Source organism: Oncorhynchus keta, chromosome 5 (assembly GCF_023373465.1).
Source record: "Oncorhynchus keta strain PuntledgeMale-10-30-2019 chromosome 5, Oket_V2, whole genome shotgun sequence".
Taxonomy (NCBI): Eukaryota; Metazoa; Chordata; class Actinopteri; order Salmoniformes; family Salmonidae; genus Oncorhynchus; species Oncorhynchus keta.
This window is the reverse complement of record NC_068425.1, coordinates 573,907-597,626: the sequence shown is the minus strand read 5'-3', so window position 1 is coordinate 597,626 and position 23,720 is coordinate 573,907. Positions and strand designations below refer to the sequence as shown.

Sequence of the window (23,720 nt, the reverse complement as noted above, 5' to 3'; positions counted from 1 at the left end):
GATATTTACATCACTGGATTAAAAGATGCATGGGCACACATGTTCAATAACACGTGACAAGTGACAACAACAGGATCATATCAAGGATAGTGTCACAAATGAATACATAAATAACACTTGAAGTTTGATGATGAGTTGATCATTTGATTCAGCTGTGCAGTGCTAAGGAAAAAACAAAAATGTGCCCCTCTTGAGTCCCCAGGACTGAGAACCACTGCTCTTCATTGGGACTTCTTCATATGCAGACTGGCTTTCATAGCTCTCTTTATCTGAGGACAGAAAACCTCACAAGAAACAGACTTGATAATAGTCAAATTCACCACACTGAATATTATGTTGCTATTATCTCCATCCTCACTTCTAGGGACAGGAACTACACGAAAGTACCTGCCCTATCTAGCAAAGCATCCTGCCTACCGGCAGTTGGGGCTGCTCTCGTTTCACCCTCCTCCATAGCTGTTAGCTAGCTACCTACAACTGCATTTGGAGTTCGTTTTTTTACAGTGATAAATACATCAAGATAGCTAGCTAATATGAAGTTAAAGCTGAAGTCGGAAGTTTACATACACTTAGGTTGGAGTCATTAAAACTAGTTTTTCAACCACTCCACAAATTTCTTGTTAACAAACTATAGTTTTGGCAAGTCGGTTAAGACATCTACTTTGTGCATGACACAAGTCATTTTTCCAACAATTGTTTACAGAAAGATTATTTCACTTAAAATTCACTGTGTCACAATTCCAGTGGGTCAGAAGTTTACATACACTAAGTTCACTGTGCCTTTAAACAGCTTGGAAAATTCCAGAAAATGAGGTCATGGCTTTAGAAGCTTCTGATTTGCGAATTGACAACATCGGAGTCAATTGCAGGTGTACCTGTGGATGTATTTCAAGGCCTACTTTCAAACTCAGTGCCTCTTTTCTTGACATCATGGGAAAATCAAAAGAAATCAGCCAAGACCTCAGAAAATTGTAGACCTCCACAGGTCTGGTTCATCCTTGGGAGCAATCTCCAAACACTTGAAGGTACCATGTTCATCTGTACAAACAATAGTACGCAAGTATAAACACCATGGGAACAAGCAGCAGTCATACCACTCAGGAAGGAGACACGTTCTGTCTCCTAGAGATGAACGTACTTTGGTGCAAAAAGTGCAAATAAATCCCAGAACAGCAGCAAAGGACCTTGTGAAGATGCTGGACAAAACAGGTACAAAGGTATCTATATCCACAGTAAAATGAGTCCTATATCAACATAACCTGAAAGGCCGCTCAGCAAGGAAAAAGCAACTGCTCCAAAACCGCCATAAAAAAGCCAGACTACAGTTTGCAACTGCACATGGGGACAAAGATCATACTTTCCTCTGGTCAAAAATAGAACTGTTTGGCCATAATGACCATCGTTATGTTTGGAGGAGTAAGTGGGATGCTTGCAAGCCGAAGAACACCATCCCAACAGTGAAGCACGGGGGTGGCAGCATCATGTTGTGGGGGTGCTTTGCTGCAGGAGGGACTGGTGCACTTCACAAAATAGATGGCATCATGAGGCAGGATAATTATGTGGATTTATTGACGCAACATCTCAAGACATCAGTCAGGAAGATAAAGCTTGGTCAAAAATGCGTCTTCCAAATGGACAATGATCCCAAAGATTGCTTCCAAAGTTGTGGCAAAATGGCTTAAGGACGAAGTCAAGTTTTGGATTGGCCATCACAAAGCCCTGACCTCAATCTTATAGAAAATTTGTGGACAAAACTGAAAAAGTGTGTGCGAGCAACAAGGCCTACAAACCTGACTCAGTTACACCAGTTCTGTGAGGAGGAATGGGTCCTTCTGTGGCTCAGTTGGTAGAGCATGGCGCTTGTAACGCCAGGGTAGTGGGTTCGATTCCCGGGATCACCCATACGTAGAATGTATGCACACATGACTGTAAGTCGCTTTGGATAAAAGCGTCAGCTAAATGGCATATATATTATTATTATTATAAAATTCACCCAACTTATTGTGGGAAGCTTGTGGAAGGCTACATGAAACATTTGACCGAAGTTAAACAATTTAAAAGGCAGTGCTACCAAACACTAATTGAGTGCATGCAAACTTATGAACCACTGGGAATGTGATGAAATAAATAAAAGCTGAAATAAATCATTCTCGCTACTATTATTCTGACATATCACATTATTAAAATGAAGTGGTGATCCTAACTAACCTAAGATTGGGAATTTTTACTGGGATTAAATGTCAGGAATTGTGATTTTAAATGTTTTAAATGTAAAATGTATTTGGCTAAGGTGTATGTAAACTTCCGACTTCAACTGTAGGTATATTGTGATATTTCATTCACTTAGCTAGCTATACAGTATGTGAAGTTGGCTAGATAGCTAGCCAACTTCACAACTAGCTAGCTCATTTGAGTTAGCATGCACTGTAGCTAGTTAGCTAATAATACATAGTTTGTTTTAACATTTTTGAAAAGTATTTACTTACTTGAATAGGTTCACCCAGCCATGTGAATGATTAGAAACTATTTACTATTTATCTGTGAATAAATTCATGACATCGAAAATGGATTACACTAATTACCCATTTAATAACTAGACCTTCATACAAACTTGCTATGCTGAATTCTTTATGCACAATCGAAAAGCTGCTATATGCTGCCAGCACGCCTACAAGCGAGACACTCTGTGCGGCCCGCGGCGATGTACACAAGCCATCCAGTATAGTAGGGGGCGGTATATGCGCCTGAGTTGTGATCCGCCAATACAAATTTAAAGAAGAAGCAGTTCAGTACACGTTCGGGATGGTACTCATAAAGGAATAGTGAGTACTTTATGCACGCGAATTATATTTATATCATAGCGTCCATCATGACTCTTAGTCGTTATCACAATATATAAAAATGTGTTATTTAATGCATAACATAGCTAATGCAAGGAGGAATTTGAAGCAGTGATTTGGTTCGAGGTAACGTAAGCGGTTGGCTAGCTACTACGGTAGCCACCCAGCTTCAGCTAGTAAAGCTATGTCAATGTTTGTGTTCGATAATACTGGCTGTCTATTAGACTAGCTAATGTAACTCGCAATTGTGGGACATGCATAGCTAGATATCACTACAATATGGCACTCCTTGAGCCGATAACAGGTTTTCAGAAATGTTGAATGATCGGAGATAGCTAGCTGACGTTACTTAGTGTAGAAATATAGCTAACGTTATCTAGCCACTGATTCTAGATAGCTAACGGGATAGCGGCTCTACGGATAGCCAATTTCGAACCTGTCCTTGGTTCGTAGCAAGCTAGCGGCGATGCTAACGTGTGGAATGTAATCTACTATAGCACGAGCTGATGATACCATACAATGGTCCGTATAGCCGACTTCACTCAACATATTGTGGATTTGAGTAAACTCTGTTAATGTTAACACAACTACTTATCCAATTGTATTGACTTGTATGTCCGTTTTCTTTATCCTCCATCTCTTGATAGCCAAGTGTTGTTGCCCTGTTCAGTTGAAGAGGTAAGAGCATGGTTTCAATATTTCGTTTAGCCAAACACATACACTGAACAAAAATATAAACGCAACATGTGACGTGTTGGGTGCATGTTTCATGAGCTGGAATAAGATCCCAAAATTTTAACATTAGTACAAAAAGTTATCGCAAATTTTGTGCACACATTTGTTTAGATCCCTGTTAGTGAGCATTTCAACTTTGCCAAGATAATCCATCCACCTGACAGGTGTGGCATATCAAGAATGTGATTAAACAGCATGATAATTATACAGGTGCATCTTGTGCTGGGGACAATAAAAAGCCTCTGAAATATGCAGTTTTTTCACACAACACAAGGCCACAGATGTTTTGAGGGAGCAAGTATTTGGCATGCTGACTGCACGAATGTCCAACAGAGCTGTTGCCAAAGAATTTAAAGTTAATTTCTCTACCATAAGCCGCCTCCAATGTTTTAGAGAATTTGTCAGTACGTCCAACCGGCCTCACAACCGCAGACCAACCATGCCAGCCCAGGACCTCCACATCCATCTTCTTCACCTGCGGGGTCGTCTGAGACCAGCCACCTGGATAGCTGATGAAACTGAGTTTTCACAACCAAAGAATTTTATGCACAAACTGTCAGAAAACGTTTCAGGGAATCTCATCTGCATGCTCGTCATAATCGACTTCAGTGGGCAAATGCTCACTTTTGAAGGCCACTGGCATGCTGGAGAAGAACATCATCCCAATGTGAAGCATGGGGGTGGCAGCGTCATGTTGTGGGGGTGCTTTGCTGCAGGAGGGACTGGTGCACTTCACAAAATAGATGGCACCATGAGGCAGGAAAGTTATGTGGATATATTGAATGTCAATATAAATCTCAAGATGTCAGTCAGGAAGTTAAAGCTTGGTCGCAAATCGGTCTTCCAAATGGACAATGACCCCAAGCATACTTCCCAAATGGCTTAAGGACAACAAAGTTAAGGTATTGGAGTGGCAGAACTGAAAAAGTGTGTGCGAGCAAGGAGGTCTACAAACCTGACTCAGTTATACCAGCTATTGTCAGGAGAAATGGGACAATTCACCCAATTTATTGTGGGAAGCTTGTGGAAGGCTACATGAAACGTTTGACCCAAGTTAATCAATTTAAAGGCAATGCTACCAAATACTAAGTGAGTGTATGTACATTTCTGACCTAACCCACTGGGAATGTGATGAAAGAAGAAAAAGCTGAAATAAATAATTATTTTCACATTCTTAAAATAAAGTGGGATCCTAAAACAGGGCATTTTTACTGGGATTAAATGTCGGGAATTGTGAAAAAAGGAGTTTAAATATATTTGTCTAAGGTGTATGTAAACTTCCGACTTCAGCTGTAGTTCTAATTGCATTTCTTCAATATGGACATACATTGTTAGATAGGCTATGGCATTTTCACTGATTTCGGGTCTAGGCCTACTGTTAATTACAGTCTGGACATGGACATGCCAAATGTAGTCAATAAGCATGATTTAAATTCAATAGGCTATTGATAAAGACTATAATTCGAATGAAAACTAAATTACATGTTTTTAAATAGGATATGTCTAAATACATTTACAGATGCTGTAATTTCTCCCTTTTTCACAGTAGCAGGATAAAGATCCAATATAAAGGGGACTTGTCCACTCACTGTTGTACTACTTGCAAATGTAATGTTTATAAACAGTATGGACCCATCTTACCGACTTTAATATTTGCACTCCAGAAATAGCAGATGAAATTGCATTGCATCGAGACATGTAGCAGCCTACTTTATCACAATAAACCCATGGATGGTGAATATTCGTAATAATTATTTTAAACCAACAACACTTTCTAATTAGGATCGGGTCAGAAGCAATTTATGATATCATGCTTATCTCCTTCCATGGCATGTGTGCACATGTTGGCCTAAATGTCTTTATGCATTACATTCGCACGTACAAACTAGCTCCTGTCAATTGTATCATTGCCTATGAGGTTTGAATAGTTCGGAGGAGTGTGCGTGTCTTTGGTAATCGGACGAGGGGCCCTCTTTGAAAATGGGGATGGAAAGCCTACTCAAACAAGCTAAATATTTCAAAGCACGCTCAGTAAAACTCATTTATTTATAGGCTAGTTGGCTAATGGACGGGATAAAACGACACCTATATGATGCTGCTAAACCAGCCTTGATTAAGGGGAGGGGAGGCAATACTTGGTTCTTAATTAAATAAAATGGGGGGGGATCCAATAGTTCCTAAATATGAGATTCACCTGCATAAAATTCACTTTAATAATGGAACACTACTACTGCACTGTTGGAGCTAGGGACACAAGCATTTCGCTGCACCCGCAATAACTTTGCTAAATATGTTTATGAGAACAATACATTTGATTTGAATTTGATCTCCAATGGGCACTCGCTGTGCGTCACGGCTGGATAGGCTGCACTTCTGCTCTCAAAATCCATGCCGTCATCAACTGCATTACTGCTAAGACCTGCTTTTTGTGAGTCTTAACTTCCCATTAGTGCTGCGTGAAATTGTCACTTTTGCTCATGTTTTTAAGGACACATCTCAAATATTGCCCCCTCACACGACAGTGCAAGTGAGCTGTTTGTTAGACAGGTAAATGCCAGTGGGGCATTTACATTAGGGATGAAAAATGCCAGAAGGCCAGTTTTTACACAATGAAATTGCAAACTAATGTGCCTATGGCAGCCAAAAATAGAGCCCTATAAGCGAAGGAGATTTTACAAATCTTTACAAATCTCTATTTTACAAATCTTTCATTGAGAGTATTTGAAATGTTTGTATTGTTTGTTGGTTTGGCAATGCCACTGTCAGCCAGAGAAATCTGCTGAGAAGGATTATCACCACAGCAAGTAAGGTACTTGGAGTCACACAGACAGACCTGGATGAGATCTTTATGGTCAGGGCTCTCTGCAAGGCTCACAAAATCATTTTAGACCCAAGCCACCCCCTGTACCCGGACTTTGAACTACTCCTACTCCGCTCTGGGCGCAGGTATAGGGCATCCCTCAGCAGAAAAAAACAGAACTAGACAATCATTTGTGCCAGGTGTGATATCCCTCCTAAATAGCTCGGACTAATGTTCCTATCAACTCAGTAAGGCCAGCAGGCTAGTCTTTTACATTTATTTTTTGTTTTATTGGTATGTAACTTATGAAAGTTGTATTGTCAGTTTTGTTTTGTATTTAAACGTCACTTTAAACGTGTACATGACACTTCAATAAAAAAATAGGGTAAGTAAGGTGATGTTGCGCTGCATGAAGCAAATGCTGGTCATACCAGATACTGACTCGTTTTCAGATCCACACCACTACCTTTTTGTTAAGGCATCTGTGACCAACTGATGCATATCTGTATTCCCAGTCATGTGAAATCCATAGATTATGGCTTAATGAATGTATTTCAGTTAACTGATCTCCTTATATGAACTCTAACTCAGTAAAATCTTTGAAATTGTTGTTTTTGTTCAGTGTATTTCAGGATCTACCACATCGAATACCAACTTCCGTGTCTTTATTTCTCATGCTGTGAACTGATTAAGCTGGTGGGAGGCCTGGCTACATTAGCTACACATGCATACTTATGTAACATCTTCACTCATTTACAGTACCAGGTCGGCCAGCTGTTCTCTGTTGCTGAGGCTAGCAAGAATAACACTGGAGGAGGAGAGGGTATTGAAGTGCTTCGAAATGAACCATATGAAAAGGATGGAGAGAAAGGCCAATACACGCACAAGATCTACCACATACACAGGTGAGTACTTCTGGAAAAATACATCTGGTGTATCTGGCCTACACATTTGCTGTCCTTTTTGTCTATTGCATGCAATGAGCCTACTTCACTATTAGCCTACTTCAAAGTGTAAAAACCGCTGCGAGATGCGTTCTGCTAGGGAGGTAAATACTTCTCAACAGTTAGGGATTTAATGTATTTAATTTTTATGGAAGCGTAACAATCTGTATTAACATTTTCCTATTAAGTGAGCAAGAAAACATTAGGCTAACCTATGCATTTTTACAATCAGATCAAGAAGAAATGGAGTGAAACAGTTCAGTTTTGGCATTGTACAATGATCATCTAAGCTAGCAGCGTAATTTACAAAATACATTTGTTTAGAAGTAGTTGACGTTACAGACTAGTGAAATAGGGTGTTGGAATTGAACATTTTAGAATTTTTTAAGATGAATTAGGTTTCAATACACTATATGTGAACGTTTTCTAATAAATGGTTAAACTTGCCCACTCCAATATCTCTAGCCAACATTTCACAGATTGGAAGTGGAAAGTGTACATGATGAGAGTATGGTTAAGGGGATATATAATAAAGTGGTAACCACCATATCATGTTTCAAACAATCTCATAGACAGAGCCCCACCCATACTGCTTATTGGAAATGACCAAGCTCTGTAATTTATTCAGCTTTTCTTCGCTGGTAGGCCAACACAACAAAGGAAACGCCAACAAAAAGTGTCTTTAAAAGGGCATTTGGCCACCACGAGTCGACAGAACAGCTTCATTGCCTCTTGGCATAGATTCTACAAGTGTCTGGAACTCTATAGGAGGGATGCAACACCATTATTCCTGGAGAAATTCCACCATTTGGTGTTTTGGTGGTGGTGGAAAACTCTATCGCAGGCTAAAAGTTAAATTGGGTTAGGATCTGGTGACTGACACACACACCCTTTAAACCCTCTATACTCCTTTGAGACCCCTCTTCAGATCTCTTCTAGCCATGGTTGCCAAAAATAATGGGCAACTGGGTGTTTTAATACATGACTGTAATCATAATGAGATGTTAATTGTTTAATTGACTCAGGAACCACACCTGTGTGGAAGCACCTGCTTTCAATATACTTTTGTATCCCTCATAATAAAGGAAACACTAATCTGTATATCACGTGGCTTAACATCATCCATATGTTTATTAGACCTACTCTAATTCTATCCAACCATGTCAAGTGCCGGGTATATGTTTTCTAATTTTATAAAAATAAATGGTCTCTACTAAGCGCTGGGTTAAAGTGGAAGTACACATTCACACATTTTGCCTGTCTGTCAAAATGCAAATCTGTAGCCAGAGAGAATTGATCACTTCCCCCCCTTTTGTAACAGTTGCAGTGTATTGAACACAACCTATTATGAGTAGCTTTTTTTGTCAACTTGTAGACTGAGAAAACCACATCATAAAGGGGTGAGCTGGGCTTTCCACACCTCAAACGGTGATAAACGCTGGTCCCCAATACATGCTTTGCAGTTCAAGTAAGTTTTGGGGTACAAGAGGACTTTGCATAAAAATGGTTTGCTGGAAATCCCAATACAGAACAAACCATTGTCACTGGAAAATGGCTTCAGTCAGAGGGTAACTAGCTAGTTGAGTATGTAGAACTTTCAATTACTTTTACTATTAGTGACCTTTTCAAGAAAAAAATTGTTACTGATTGTTTTGATTCTTTCCACCTGTGTTGAAAGTATAAGAACCCTACTTGGAGGACATTTTGTGTTAAAACAATAACTCAAAACTGTTTTTGTTGCATGATTGAATCCATTCTATCCTCTCACTCTTACAGCAAGGTACCCAGTTTCATCCAGATGTTTGCTCCAGAGGGAGCCCTTGTCTTCCACGAGAAAGCTTGGAATGCCTACCCCTATTGTCGCACCAGTGAGTGTTCAGGGCTGTGTGTGTGTGTGTGTGTGAGAGGGGTTTGATTGAGTTTCCTGCTCAAGTGAATAATATTCATAGTATCTGGTTTTCCCTGTTTCTGTGGTCACAATTTCTTCTCGAAAAAAGCAGTAATCTATAGGTTTGTCCTATCGTGATAATGTACCCATAAAACATTGTGATACAGGATGGTAATCGTAACCCAAAAATGTGTGAAAAACAAACTGCTTTAACAAAAGTTTTGCTATAGCTCAAAATCGAATGCGCCAACTGGACGAATCATGACTAAGTATAATGTTTTTGAATGCCTGGGCAAGAGGGTAAGTGCAGGCAGATATGTTCTAATAATCCTTATGGTGGAGCTTCAGTGTGGAACAGGTGTGTATGTTGGAGTCCTGTACTGGTCAGTGTTTTGGACTTGCGCCTGTTCCACGCCGGCCACATCAATTCCGAGCCCGATACCAGACATCGGGACAGATTATTTTATTTGCAACCTGACACATATACAGTGGGGCAAAAAAGTATTTAGTCAGCCACCAATTGTGCAAGTTCTCCCACTTAAAAAGATGAGAGGCCTTTAATCTTCATCATAGGTACACTTCAACTATGACAGACAAAGGGAGAAGAAAAAAAATCCAGAAAATCACATTGTAGGATTTTTAATGAATTTATTTGCAAATTATGGTGGAAAATAAGTATTTGGTCACCTACAAACAAGCAAGATTTCTGGCTCTCACAGACCTGTAACTTATTATTTAAGAGGCTCCTCTGTCCTCCAATCGTTACCTGTATTAATGGCACCTGTTTGAACTTGTTATCAGTATAAAAGACACCTGTCTACAACCTCAAACAGTCACACTCCAACCTCCACTATGGCCAAGACCAAAGAGCTGTCAAAGGACACCAGAAACAAAATTGTAGACCTGCACCAGGCTGGGAAGACTGAATCTACAATAGGTAAGCAGCTTGGTTTGAAGAAATCAACTGTGGGAGCAATTGTTAGGAAATGGAAGACATACAAGACCACTGATAATCTCCCTCGATCTGGGTCTCCACGCAAGATCTCACCCCGTGGGGTCAAAATGATCACAAGAACGGTAAGCAAAAATCCCAGAACCACATGGGGGGACCTAGTGAATGACCTGCAGAGAGCTGGGACCAAAGTAACAAAGCCTACATCAGTAACACACTACGCCGCCAGGGACTCAAATCCTGCAGTGCTAGATGTGTCCCCCTGCTTAAGCCAGTACATGTCCAGGCCCGTCTGAAGTTTGCGAGAGAGCATTTGGATAATCCAGAAGAAGATTGGGAGAATGTCATATGGTCAGATGAAACCAAAATATAACTTTTTGGTAAAAACTCAACTCGTCGTGTTTGGAGGACAAAGAATGCTGAGTTGCATCCAAAGAACGCCATATCTACTGTGAAGCATTGGGGTGGAAACATCATGCTTTAGGGCTGTTTTTCTGCAAAGGGACCAGGACGACTGATCTGTGTAAAGGAAGGAAAGAATGAATGGGGCCATGTATCGGGAGATTTTAAGTGAATCTCCTTCCATCAACAAGGGCATTGAAGATGAAATATGGCTGGTTCTTTCAGCATGACAGTGATCCCAAACACACCGCCCGGGCAACGAAGGAGTCGCTTCGTAAGAAGCATTTCAAGGTCCTGGAGTGGCCGAGCCAGTCTCCAAATCTCAACCCCATAGAAAATCTTTGGAGGGAGTTGAAAGTCCGTGTTGCCCAGCAACAGCCCCAAAACATCACTGCTCTAGAGGAGATCTGCATGGCGGAATAGGCCAAAATACCAGCAACAGTGTGTGAAAACCTTGCGATGACTTACAGAAAACCTTTGCCCTCTGTCATTGCCAACAAAGGGTATATAACAAAATATTGAGATTAACTTTTGTTATTGACCAAATACTTATTTTCCACCAAAATTTGCAAATACATTCATTAAAAATCCTACAATGTGATTTTCTGGATTTTTTTTTTCTTCTCATTTTGTCTGTCATAGTTGAAGTGTACCTATGATGAAGATTACAGTCCTCATCTTTTTAAGTGGGATAACTTGCACAATTGGTGGCTGACTAAATACTTTTTTACCCCACTGTAATTATTATGAGAGCTGGTCCGTTACCCGTCATATAACATCAATTTGTTTAATTGTTTATATGACTCCAGAGTAGTAAGATTTATTATAATAATAATTATTACTACTATTCTTCTTTCTTGCTTGAATAAACTTGTCTGCCTGTCTATTCAACATTTGCATAAAAGGAAACCATGCCATGAATTAAGAAATCTTTTCAAAATGTGATGTATCACTCAAATCACTTTGAGGAAAAATAGCCTTCTAATTAGCCTTCTTACCTAATGAAAGCCTATAATCGACATAACAAAACAATATAGGCCTACCCTTACATTCAATATCGTTTAGATAATCAAATAGTTTAGGCTTAATTCAAACTGAATTCAAACTAAAACACTTTAGTACACTACTCAAAAAAAAAAAAAAAAATAATAATAATAATAATAATAATAAAAAAAAACATATTAATTAGGGCCTATTTCAAGTTTTCATAACAATCGGGAATCTGTATTTTTGGATACCGATTTGGCCGATTTAAAAAAAAATAAAAAATAATAATATATATATATATATGTGTATATGTTTTTTTACACCTTTATTTAACTAGGCAAGTAAGTTAATAACGCATTCTTATTTTCAATGTCGGCCTATGAACGGTGGGTTTAACTGCCTCTTTCAGGGTCAGAACGACAGATTTTTACCTTGTCAGCTCGGGGATTCAATCTTGCAACCTTACAGTTAACTAGTCCAACGCTCTAACCACCTGCCTTTCATTGCACTCCACGAGGAGCCTGCCTGTTACGCGAATACATTAAGCCAAGGTAAATTGCTAGCTAGCATTAAACGTAGCTTATAAAAATCAATCAATCATAATCACTAGTTAACTACACATGTTTGATGATATTACTAGTTTATCTAGCATGTCCTGCGTTGCATATAATCAATGCGGTGTGTATCGTTGCTCTGTGTACCATAAACATCAATACACAGAAGTATATATTTTTAAACCTGCATATTTAGCTAAAATAAATCCAGGTTAGCTCGCAGGCAATATTAACCAGGTGAAATTGTGTCACTTCTCTTGCGTTCATTGCACGCAGAGTCAGTGTATATGCAACAGTTCAGTTTGGGCCGCCTAATTAGCCAGAATTTTACGTAATTATGACCTAACATTGAAGGTTGTGCAATGTAACAGCAATATTTAGACTTATGGATGCCACCCGTTAGAGAAATACGGAATGGTTCCGTATTTCACTGAAAGAATAAACGTTATGTTTTCGAGATTATAGTTTCCGGATTCGACCATATTAATGACCTACGGCTCGTATTTCTGTGTGTTATTATGTTATAATTAAGTCTATGATTTGATAGAGCAGTCTGAGCGATTGTAGGCACCAGCAGGCTCGTAAGCATTCATTCAAACAACACTTTCCTGCGTTTGCCAGCAGCTGTTTATGACTTCAAGCCTATCAACTCCCGAGATTAGGCTGGTGTAACCAATGTGAAATGGCTAGCTAGTTAGCGGGGTGCGCGCTAATAGCGTTTCAAACGTCACTCGCTCTGAGACTTGGAGTGGTTGTTCCCCTTGCCTTGCAAGGGCCACGTCTTTTGTGGAGCGATGGGTAATGTTGCTTTGAGGGTGGCTGTTGTCTTTGTGTTCCCGGTTCGAGCCCAGGTAGGAGCGAGGAGAGGGACGGAAGCTATACCGTTACACTGGCAATACTAAAGTGCCTATAAGAACATCCAATAGTCAAAGGTTAATGAAATACAAATGGTATAGAGAGAAATAGTCCTATAATTCCTATAATAACTACAACCTAAATCTTCTTACCTGGGAATATTGAAGACTCATGTTAAAAGGAACCACCAGCTTTCATATGTTCTCATGTTCTGAGCAAGGAACTGAAACGTTAGCTTTCTTACATGGCACATATTGCACTTTTACTTTGTTTTTGCAGTATTTATACCAAATTGAACATGTTTCATTATTTATTTGAGGCTAAATTGATTTTATTGATGTATTATATTAAAATAAGTGTTTATTCAGTATTGTTGTAATTGTCATTATTATAAATAAATAAAATGTGTCCAATTTTTTTTTTTAATCGGTATCAGCTTTTTTTGGTCCTCCAATAATCGGTATCGGCGTTGAAAAATCATTATCGGTCGACCTCTACATTCTTTTTTTTTTTTGCTGATCACCCATGGGGAACCGTGGGTATACGACCCGATGCAGGACTTAAGTGTCTGTGTGGCACACACATGATGGAGCAGTGACAGAACTGATGAGGAACGGTCTGTAATGAGGTAGCTTATACAGTGCCTTCAGAAAGTGTTCACACACCTCAACTTTTTCCGCATTTTGTTGTTATAGCCTGTATTTAAAATTGATTGTCACTGGCCTACACACAATACCCCATAATGTATAAGTGGAATTTTTTTAAACAAATTAATTAAATGAAAAGCTGAAATGTCATGTGTCAAGTATCCACCACCTTTGTTATGGCAAGCATAAATAAGTTCAGGAGTAAAAATGTGCTTAACAAGTTGCATAATAAGTGGCATGGACTCACTCTGTGTGCAATAATAGTGTTTAACATGATTTTTGAATTACTACTTACATACTATTATCTTAATTCAGCAAAAAAAGAAACATCCTCTCACCGTCAACTTATTTTCAGCAAACTTAACATGTGTAAATATTTGTATGAACATAAGATTCAACAGCTGAGACATAAACTGAACAAGTTCCACAGACATGTGACTAACAGAAATGGAATAATATGGCCCTGAACATAGGGGTAAGGGGACAAAATCAAAAGTAACAGTCAGTATCTGGTGTGGCCACCAGCTGCATTAAGTACTACACTGCATCTCCTCCTTATGGACTGCACCAGATTTTCCAGTTCTTGCTGTGAAATGTTTCCCCACTCTTCCACCAAGGCACCTGCAAGTTCCCTGACACTTCTGGGGGAAATGGCCCTAGCCCTCACCCTCCGATCCAACAGGTCCCAGACGTGCTCAACGGGATTGAGATCCGGGCTCGTCGCTGGCCACGGGAGAACACTTACATTCCTGTCTTGCAGGAAATCCAGCACAGAATGAGCAGTATGGCTGGTGGCATTGTCATGCTGCAGAGTCATGTCAGGATGAGCCTGCAGGAAGGGTACCACATCAGGGAGGAGGATGCCTTCCCTGTAACGCACAGCGTTGAGATTGCCACAAGCTCTGTCCGATGAGGCTGTGACACACCGCCCCAGACCATGATGGACTCTCGAAATCGATCCCTCTCCAGAGTACAGGCCTTGGTGTAACGCTCATTCCTTCGGCGATAAACGCCAATCCGACCATCACCCCTGGTGAGACAAAACCGCGATTCGTCAGTGAACAGCACTTTTTGCCAGTCCTGTCTGGTCCAGCAACGGTGGGTTTGTGCCCATAGGCGATGTTGTTGCCGGTGATGTCTGGTGAGGACCTGCCTTACAACAGGCCTACAAGCCCTCATTCCAGCCTCTCTCAGCCTATTGCGGACAGTTTGAGCACTGCTGGAGGGATTGTGCGTTCCTGGTGTAACTCAGGCAGTTGTTGTTGCCATCCTGTACCTGTCCCGCAGGTGTGATATTCGGATCTATCTATCCTGTGCACGTGTTGTTACACGGGGTCCGCCGCAGCGAGGAGGATCAGCTGTCCGTCTTGTCTCCCTGTAGTGCTGTCTTAGGCTTCTCACGGTACGGACATTGCAATTTATTGTTCTGGTCACATCTGCAGTCCTCATGCCTGTTTGCAGTATGCCTAAGGCATGTTCACGCAGGTGAGCAGGGACCCTGGGCATCTTTCTTTTGATGTTTTTCAGAGTCTGTAGAAGGGCCTCTTTTAATGTCCTAAATTTTCATAACTGTGACCTTAATTGTCTACTGTCTGTAAGCTGTTAGTGTCTTAACGACTGTTGTTTATGGTTCTTTGAACAAGCATGGGAAGCACTGTGTTTAAACCCTTTACTATGAAGATCTGAAGTTATTTGGATTTTTACGAATCCTTTGAAAGACAGGGTCCTAAAAATGGGACGTTTCTTTTTTGCTGAGTTTAGATCCCGCTATAAACCTCAATCCCAAATAAATGGGAGGGATGGGCACGATCCAATCTCACTTGATTTGTAGAAGCACACCACTATAGTAAGAATATGTGCACCAACTTTGGTGTATCTAGCTTTAAAAATAACTTGTATTTGATTTATAGCTTGGATTTGTATGTGTGGCTAATTCTACTGTCGTGTTAAAGTTTTAGTAGGAACATCCTTAATGTTCTATTATCACGTATCTTCCTACTTCTTTTCTCTTTTTCCCCTCTCTACCCTGTTCGTCTTGCTCTAAATCTGGGATTATGCAGTTGTGACCGTAAGTGTTTTTCATTTATATTACCTTATTTTTGTTTACAGTGTGCGTGTATACATTATGCAGACATTTGTACTTATTTTTCTTTTCGCAGAATGAATACATGAAGGATGACTTTTTCATTAAGATTGAGACCTGGCACAAACTAGACATGGGGACCACAGAAAATGTGAGACTGTTTTTCAAGTAATTATTACACTAATGCAGACTTAACACGGTATTGGGATTGGGCAATAATAAAACTAAATATTCTTAAATTCAGAATCTTCTCAATTTGTAATGCCTTTACCAATATATTCTGCATGAATTTATGCAGAGATAATAAACTCTGTATTTATGAAGGTATATGTGATGTCACTTTTTTTCCTATTCTGTTATTACACCAGTGGAAACGTGTTAACAGTGTAAGTCCCCCTCACTTTCTCTTTGAAGCCCCATGGTCTTTCCCCAGAGGAATGGGAGGAGGCTGAGGTTGTTCCAATTGACATCGCTGACCGATCACAAGTTGATGATGTGGTAAGTTCCTTTTAGAGACCCCCTCTAGAGAAAATGAATTATTTGTGTTTAAAATGGATTTTTAAAACCATAACATGTTCTGTTGCTGATTTGTAACTTCAAGAAATTAAATGCATTCCTTAATTGTTGAAAATTACACAATGAGGCTAGGACCACTCTTACCCTCATCTTACCCCAAAAACATCAAACCTCTTGTTCTGTTTGTTTTTGATGTCATGATTTTGTAAATGAACAATGTATAGCTGCAGGGATCTTCAACCTGGGAGCTGCTATCAAATTTATAAAATATTTACATTGAATATGTTGCTCTTTTTAATGAAAACCTGACAACCCATCCACATTCAAAGCCATTCTTCTTGTACCTGTAAAGATGAGACAAATTTAAAAGTTTAAGTATCATTAAAAAAATGTATGTCATTTCATTTAGGCTAAAGTGGGATGAAGATAATCACCCAACATTGAAGAGGTGGTTCCAAACTTAACAGTAAACAGTTGTTTTACATCCCTAGTTGATGGAAGTGGAAACTGAGTTTGGGCAGCACAATTAAACTGGAAAAATGTCTGATTTGAACTCCAGCAGAGGTGCAATATTCATGTGTCAGGGCCACTTTGTCTTACCATTTGAGTGCATAGTAGCAAACTTGGCTGTACCAGTTGCTTTTTTTCCAGGGTTATCACGACTAAACGGCCTTCAACGGCCTTGTCAGCCTTGTCCTCTTCAATTCAAACCAAGTTTTCAAAGGGGTTCAGGGCCAGCGCCATAACGCATCATTTGGTTGGGCCTTTGATTTACATTGGGGGGTGCATTTTCTTCCCTGGGCCTTGTTTTAAAAAATAAAGTGTTTTATAGTAGATATGGAATTAAAAAATGTACTGTAAAAATGTATTACCTTTTTAATGTTGCATGAACTCAGCCAGTCATGATGTTTTCATCTGATTGTCAAACAAATCACTTAAAAAATTAGGTTACATTTGCTTTTCTATTTATTAGGGATTCCTGTTAGCTCCTGCAAAGGCAGCAGCTACTCTTCCTGGGGTCCAAACACATTAAGGCACTTACATTACACATTAAGCAAAAAATAAAATGGTACATCATATAGCATTATTACTCCACTACATATCTATAATAGAAAATGTATAATACAACAATATTACAATTTACGTGTGTGTATAGTGCGTGTGCTAGCGCCTGTGTGTGTGCGTGTCTCTTCACAGTCCCTGTTGTTCCATAAGAGGTTTAAAAAAGAATAATAATCTGATTCTACTGCTTGCATCAATTTACCTGATGTGGATTAGAGTTCCATGTAGTCATGGCTCTATGTAGTACTGTGCGCCTCCCATAGTCTGTTCTTGGATTGTGAAGTGTCTTGTGGGGAATGCATGGGTGTCCTAACTGTGCTAGTATTTTAAACAGACATCTCGGTGCATTCAGCTTGTCAACACTTCTTATAAAAACAAGTAGTGATGAAGTCAATCTCTCCTCCACTTTGAGCCCTAAGGCTGTAACTCAGTAAAATCCATAACACCGGCCCTGCCGTGGTCAAGTCCGGGGACTGAGACCATTTTTGTAGATTTTGATGTGTGCTTGGGGTTATTGTCTTGCTGGAAGATCCACATTTGTCTGAGTTTCAGCATCCTGGCAGAGGCAACCAGGTTTTTCACTAAAATGTCCCGGTACTGGGTAAAGTTCATGATGCCATTGACCTTAACAAGTGGCCCAGGACCAGTGGAAGTAAAATAGACTCATAACAACATCAATGATCCACCACCATATTTTACAGTAGGTATGGGGTTCTTTTCTGCTTATGAATCCTTATTTTGATGACATACCCACCACTGGCGTGCATGGTCAAAGAACTCTATTTTCATGTCATCCAACAAAGGAGAACTTGGAGTTTGCTTAATGGCATTGGCACTTGGATTGGAACCGGTGCTATGGTCAGATCACCTGACAATAGACCTCTTTGGACCCGCACACCAGTGGTGGGTTTGGTGTTAAAATGAGAATACATAAGCAGAAAAGAACCCCATACCTACTGTAAAATATGGTGGTGGATCTTTGATGTTTGGGGCTATTTTGCTTTCACTGTTCCTGTGGGCCTTGTTTAAGGTCCCGCACAGTCATCCTAAATCCCAAGTAAAAATAGTCTTTGAATGACCATAACGTTCCGATAATATTTTTACGCTATTAAAATACTCAGAATTAAAGACCATTTTTATTTCATCTCAAACTATCTGGAAGCCTAAAGGAACGGTCTAAGTGGGCGGGGAGTTTATATTCATGAGCTCGTTACATTCAGCTTGTCAACACCTTTTACAAAAACAAGTAATGAGGAAGTCAGTCTCTCTTCCACTTTGAGCCATGAGAGAATTACATGCATGTTGTTAATGTTAGCGCCCTGTGTACTTTTAAGGGCCAGCTGTGCTTCCCTGTTCTGAGCCAACTGCAATTTTCCCAAGTCCCTCTTTGTGGCACCTGACCACACTACTGAACAGTAGCCAAGGTGTGATGACAACCATGGCATGTAGGACCTGTCTTGTTGATAGTGTTAAGGCAGAGTAGCGCTTTAATATGGACAGACTTCTCTCCATCTCAGCTACTGTTGTATCAATATGTTTTGACCATGACAGTTTACATTCCAGGGTTACTCCAAGCAATTTAGTCACCTCAACTTGCTCACTTTCCACATCATTCATTATGAAATATAGTTGAAGTTTAAGGTTGAGTGAATTATTTGTCCCAGATATAATGCTTTTAGTTTTGAAATATTTAGGACTAGCTTATTCCTTGCTACCCATTCCAAAACTAACTGCAGCTCTTTGTTAAGTGTTTCAGTCATTTCAGTCGCTGTAGTAGCTGACGTGTATAGTGTTGAGGCATCCGCATACATAGACACACTGGCCTTACTCAAAGCCATTGGCATGTCGTTAGTAAAGATTGAAAAAAGCAAGGAGCCTAAACAGCTACCCTGGGGAATTCCTGATTCTACCTGGTTTGTGTTTGAACACCCTCTGTGTTCTGTTAACTCTTTATCCACATTATAGCAAGGGGTGTAAAGCCATAACACAAGTTTTTCCAGCAGCAGACTATGATCGATGATGTCAAAAGCTGCACTGAAGTGACATGGGTCCGTGCATTATCATGCTGAAACAAGGTGATGGAGGCGGATGAATGACATGACAATAGGTCTCGTCACGATAAAATGTGATTGTGTTCGTTGTCCATACCATTAACCCCACCGCCACCATGGGGCACTCTGTTTGCCCTCACAACACCATACACGTGGTCTGCGGTGGTGCGGCCGGTTGAACGTATTGCCAAATTCTCTAAAACGACGGAGGTGGCTTATGGTAGAGAAATTAACATTAAATTCTCTGGCAACAGCTGAGGTGGACATCCTGCAGTCAGCATTATAATGTGTGGTGCAACCAAAGTGCACCTTTTAGAGTGGCCTTTTATTGTCCCCAACACAAGGTGCACCTGTGTAATGATCATGCTGTTTAATCAGCTTCTTGATCTGCCACACCTGTCAAGTGGATGGATTATTTTGGCAAAGGAGAAATTCTCACTAACAGGAATGTAAACAAATGCGTGCACCAAACAGCGGGGATTGTGATGAGCTAATGGGGATCCCTAATAAATACAAAATTCAGGGTAACTGGTACCACAAAAGTGGCTCACCTTTTAGCCATGTACATTTCTATGGCAACGAATGCTTCAGAACTAACCTGCTCTGGGGCAGGCTAATTACATTTATCCTGAATGAAGTGTCTGAGTTGCAACACTGATCAGAATCCCTCACTATTTTTGATACTGTCGCAAAAGCTAACCAAAAAGCAATCCCCAAGAGAGGATGGCTTTCACTTCAGCAGTGATAAATTCATGAACTTCTTTGACAAAAAAGGTCATGATCATTAGAATGCAAATTAGACTCCTCTTTAAATCTGTGCATTTATCCAAAGCTCAGTTGTCCTGAATCTGCACAACACTGCCAGGACCTAGGATCAAGTTAAATAAAAGATAAAAAGGCTGTTGCGCAGCAACTCCGTGCCTTCCTGAAGACAAATAATATACGAAACACTTCAGTCTGGTTTTAGACCCCATCATAGCACTGAGACTGCACTCGTGAAGGTGATAAATGACATTTTAATGGCGTCAGACCAAGGCTCCTCATCTGTCCTAGACCTTAGTGCTGCTTTTGACACCATCGATAACAACATTCTTTTGAGAGATTGGAAACCCAAATTGGTCGACATGGACAAGTTCTGGCCTGGTTTCGATCATAACTGTCGGAAAGATATCAGTTTGTGGATGGTTTGTCCTCTGACAAATCAACTGTAAGTTTCGGTGTTCCTTAAGGTTCCGTTTTAGGACTACTATTGTTTCACTACATTTTACCTCTTGGTGATGTTAACCGGAAACATAATGTTAACTTTCACTGCTATGCGGACGATACACAGCTATACATTTCCATGAAACATGGTGAAGTACCAAAATTGCCCTCACTGGAAGCCTGTGTTTCAGACATAAGGAAATGGTTTTACTTTTAAACCTGGACAAAACAGAGATGCTAGTTCTAGGTCCGAAGAAACAAAGAGATTTTATGTTGGATCTGACAACCTTGATGGTTGTACTGTCTCAAATAAAACTGTGAAGGACCTTAGTGTTACTCTGGACCCTGATCTCTCTTTTGATGAACATATCAAGACTATTTCAAGGACCGCTTTTTTCCATCTTCGTAACATTGCAAAAATCTGAAACTTAGTCCAAAAATTATGCAGAAAAGTTAATCCATGCTTTTGCCACTTATAGATTAGACTACTGGCTTTTGATGATCCTTGGTTAGGGTCTAGGCAGATTATTTGTTGCGATTGCCAATGTAATAAATTGGTGGTCCGATAGTCCGGGATTATGAGGAAAAACATTAAGATCCACAATATTTATTCCATGGGACAAAACTGGGTCCAGAGTATGACTGGCAGTAAGTAGGTTCAGAGACATGTTGGACAAAACCCACTGAGTCGATGATGCCTCCAAAAGCCTTTTGGAGTGGGTCTGTGGACTTTTCCACGTGAATTTTAAAGTCACAAAAAATGTCTATCTGCCGTGACAAGGTCCGATTTGAGGAATTCAGGGAACTCCGTGAGGAATGCTGTGTACGGCCCAGGACACCTGTAAACAGTAGCTATAAAAAAAAGTGATTGAGTAGGTTGCAAAGATTGTGGTCCTTCTGTAGCTCAGTTGGTAGAGCATGGCGCTTGTAACGCCAGGGTAGTGGGTTCGATCCCCGGGACCACCCATACGTAGAATGTATGCACACATGACTGTAAGTCGCTTTGGATAAAAGCGTCTGCTAAATGGCATATATTATTATATTATATTATTATTTCATGACTAGAAGCTCAAAAGATGAAAATGCAGTCATTTTTGTAAATTGAAATTTGCTTTAGTAAATGTTAGTAACACCTCCGCCTTTGCGGGATGCGTGGGGGATATGGTCACTAGTGTAACCAGGAGGAGAGGCCTCATTTAACACAGTAAATTCATCAGGCTTAAACCATGTTTCAGTCAGGCCAATCACATCAAGATTATGATCAGTGATTAATTAATTGACTATAACTGCCTTGGAAGTGAGGGATATAACATTAAGTAACCCTATTTTGAGATGTGAGATATCACTATCTCTTTCAATAATGCCAGGAATGGAGGTCTTTATTCCAGTGAGATTGCTAAGGCGAACACTGCCGTGTTTAGTTTTGCTCAACCTAGATCGAGGCACAGACACGGTCTCAATTGGGATAGCTGAGCTTACTACACTGACTGCTAGTGGCAGACTCCACTAAGCTGGCTATATCATTGTGGAGCTAAGAGGAGTTTAGAGCCCTGTCTGTTCATAGGTAAGATGAGAGCACCCCTCCAGCTAGGATGGAGTCCGTCACTCCTCAATAGGCCAGGCTTGGTCTTGTTTGTGGGTGAGTCCCAGAAAGGGGGCCAATTATCTACAAATTCTATCTTTTGGGAGGGGCAGAAAACAGTTTTCAACCATTGATTGAGTTGTGAGACTCTGCTGTAGACCTCATCACTCCCCCTAACTGGGAGGGGGCCAGAGACAATTACTCAATGCCGACACACCTTTCTAGCTGATTTACACGCTGAAGCTATGTTGCGCTTGGTGACCTCTGACTGTTTCATCCTAACATCGTTGTTGCCGACGTGGATAACAATATCCCTATACTCTCTACATCCGCCAGTTTTAGCCTTACACGGAACCTTACACGGAACCAAAACAGGCTGCGCGCAATCATGTGCTATCGTGCATACATTTATTTTGTCCCCCTACAACAAACGCGATCACGACACGCAGGTTAAAATATCAAAACAAACACTGAACCAATTACATTCAATTTGGGGACAGGTCGAAAAGCATTACACATGTATGGCAATTTAGCTAGTTAGCTTGCACTTGCTAGCTATAATTTTTCCTATTTAGCTAGCTTGCTGTTCCTAGCTAATTTATCCTGGGATATAAACATTGAGTTATTTTACCTGACATGCACAAGGTCCTCTACTCTGACAATTAATCCACACATAAAATGGTCAACCGAATCGTTTCTAGTTATATCACCCCCTAGGCTTTTTCATCTTTAAACTTATATGGTGATTGGCATCTACACTTTCATAGTATTACCACGACAACCGGCAAAACAGTGTCTTTCAATCACCCACGTGGGTATAACCAATGAGGAGATGGCACGTGGGTACCTGCTTCTATAAACCAATGAGGAGATGGGAGAGGCAAGATTTGCAGCGCGATCTGCGTTAGAAATAGCAATTACTTCTATTTTAGCCCTTGGCAACGCAGACGCTTGTTGGCGCACGCAATAATTTAATAACATGTATTCCTAAATGTATTTTGCAACGCGAGCGGTGTAGTCAGGGTATTAGCCAGCATCATCTTCTGATTAGTCTTTACGTCGGTAGCCCTGCCCCCTGGTAAACAATGTATAATCGCTGGATGATTCTTTTTAAGTCTGGTACTGTGGGTAATGGAGTCGCTAAGGACTAGGGTTTTCAATTTGTCAGCGCTAATGGTGGGAGGCTTTGGCGGCTCAAACCCCGTAACTTGTGGAGGAGAGACCAGAGAAGGCTCGGCCTCCGACGCGTTGCTTAATGGGGAGAACCGGTTGAAAGTTTGTCGGCTGAATGAGTGACACCTGTTGAGCATTCCGACAGCATTTCCTTCCAGAAGCCATGAGAATATTGTCATGTGGAATTTGACTGCAGTCATGACTCGTAACAGCCCTATTCATACCATGGATCATTTAGCTATTTGATCTAGACTTTTAGGACCCTTTTAGGTATAACAAAAATGATGAATTTGGCCTTTACTACTATAGTCCATAGAAACGCATTGAATAACACATTCATAAATGGCAAGAAGAGTCAAAAAAGAAATCATATGGTTTTAATGTTTCTGGCCTATATCTAGGAGATGTAATATTTCCTGAGCTTTCTTATCTTTTTTTTGCACATT

General features: G+C 40.3%; 1 protein-coding gene across 3 annotated transcripts in view; it reads left to right on the top strand.

Annotated features, from left to right (window-relative positions):
• The first annotated feature begins 2,691 nt into the window (after nucleotides 1–2,691).
• pitpnbl (phosphatidylinositol transfer protein, beta, like) overlaps nucleotides 2,692–23,720 on the top strand; it is a 33,309-nt gene continuing 12,280 nt past the window's right edge. The window contains exons 1-7 of one of the 3 annotated variants that reach the window (XM_035770559.2): nucleotides 2,692–2,822; nucleotides 3,488–3,518; nucleotides 7,135–7,280; nucleotides 9,096–9,187; nucleotides 15,665–15,672; nucleotides 15,764–15,838; nucleotides 16,102–16,185. In XM_035770559.2, the coding sequence (XP_035626452.1) occupies nucleotides 2,803–2,822; nucleotides 3,488–3,518; nucleotides 7,135–7,280; nucleotides 9,096–9,187; nucleotides 15,665–15,672; nucleotides 15,764–15,838; nucleotides 16,102–16,185 (456 nt within the window). In that variant the 5' untranslated portion in view covers nucleotides 2,692–2,802. Of the gene's footprint in view, nucleotides 2,823–2,951; nucleotides 3,363–3,487; nucleotides 3,519–7,134; nucleotides 7,281–9,095; nucleotides 9,188–15,664; nucleotides 15,673–15,763; nucleotides 15,839–16,101; nucleotides 16,186–23,720 lie in introns of those variants that run through there. The other 2 variants (XM_052518330.1, XM_052518329.1) reach the window with 2 other exon arrangements.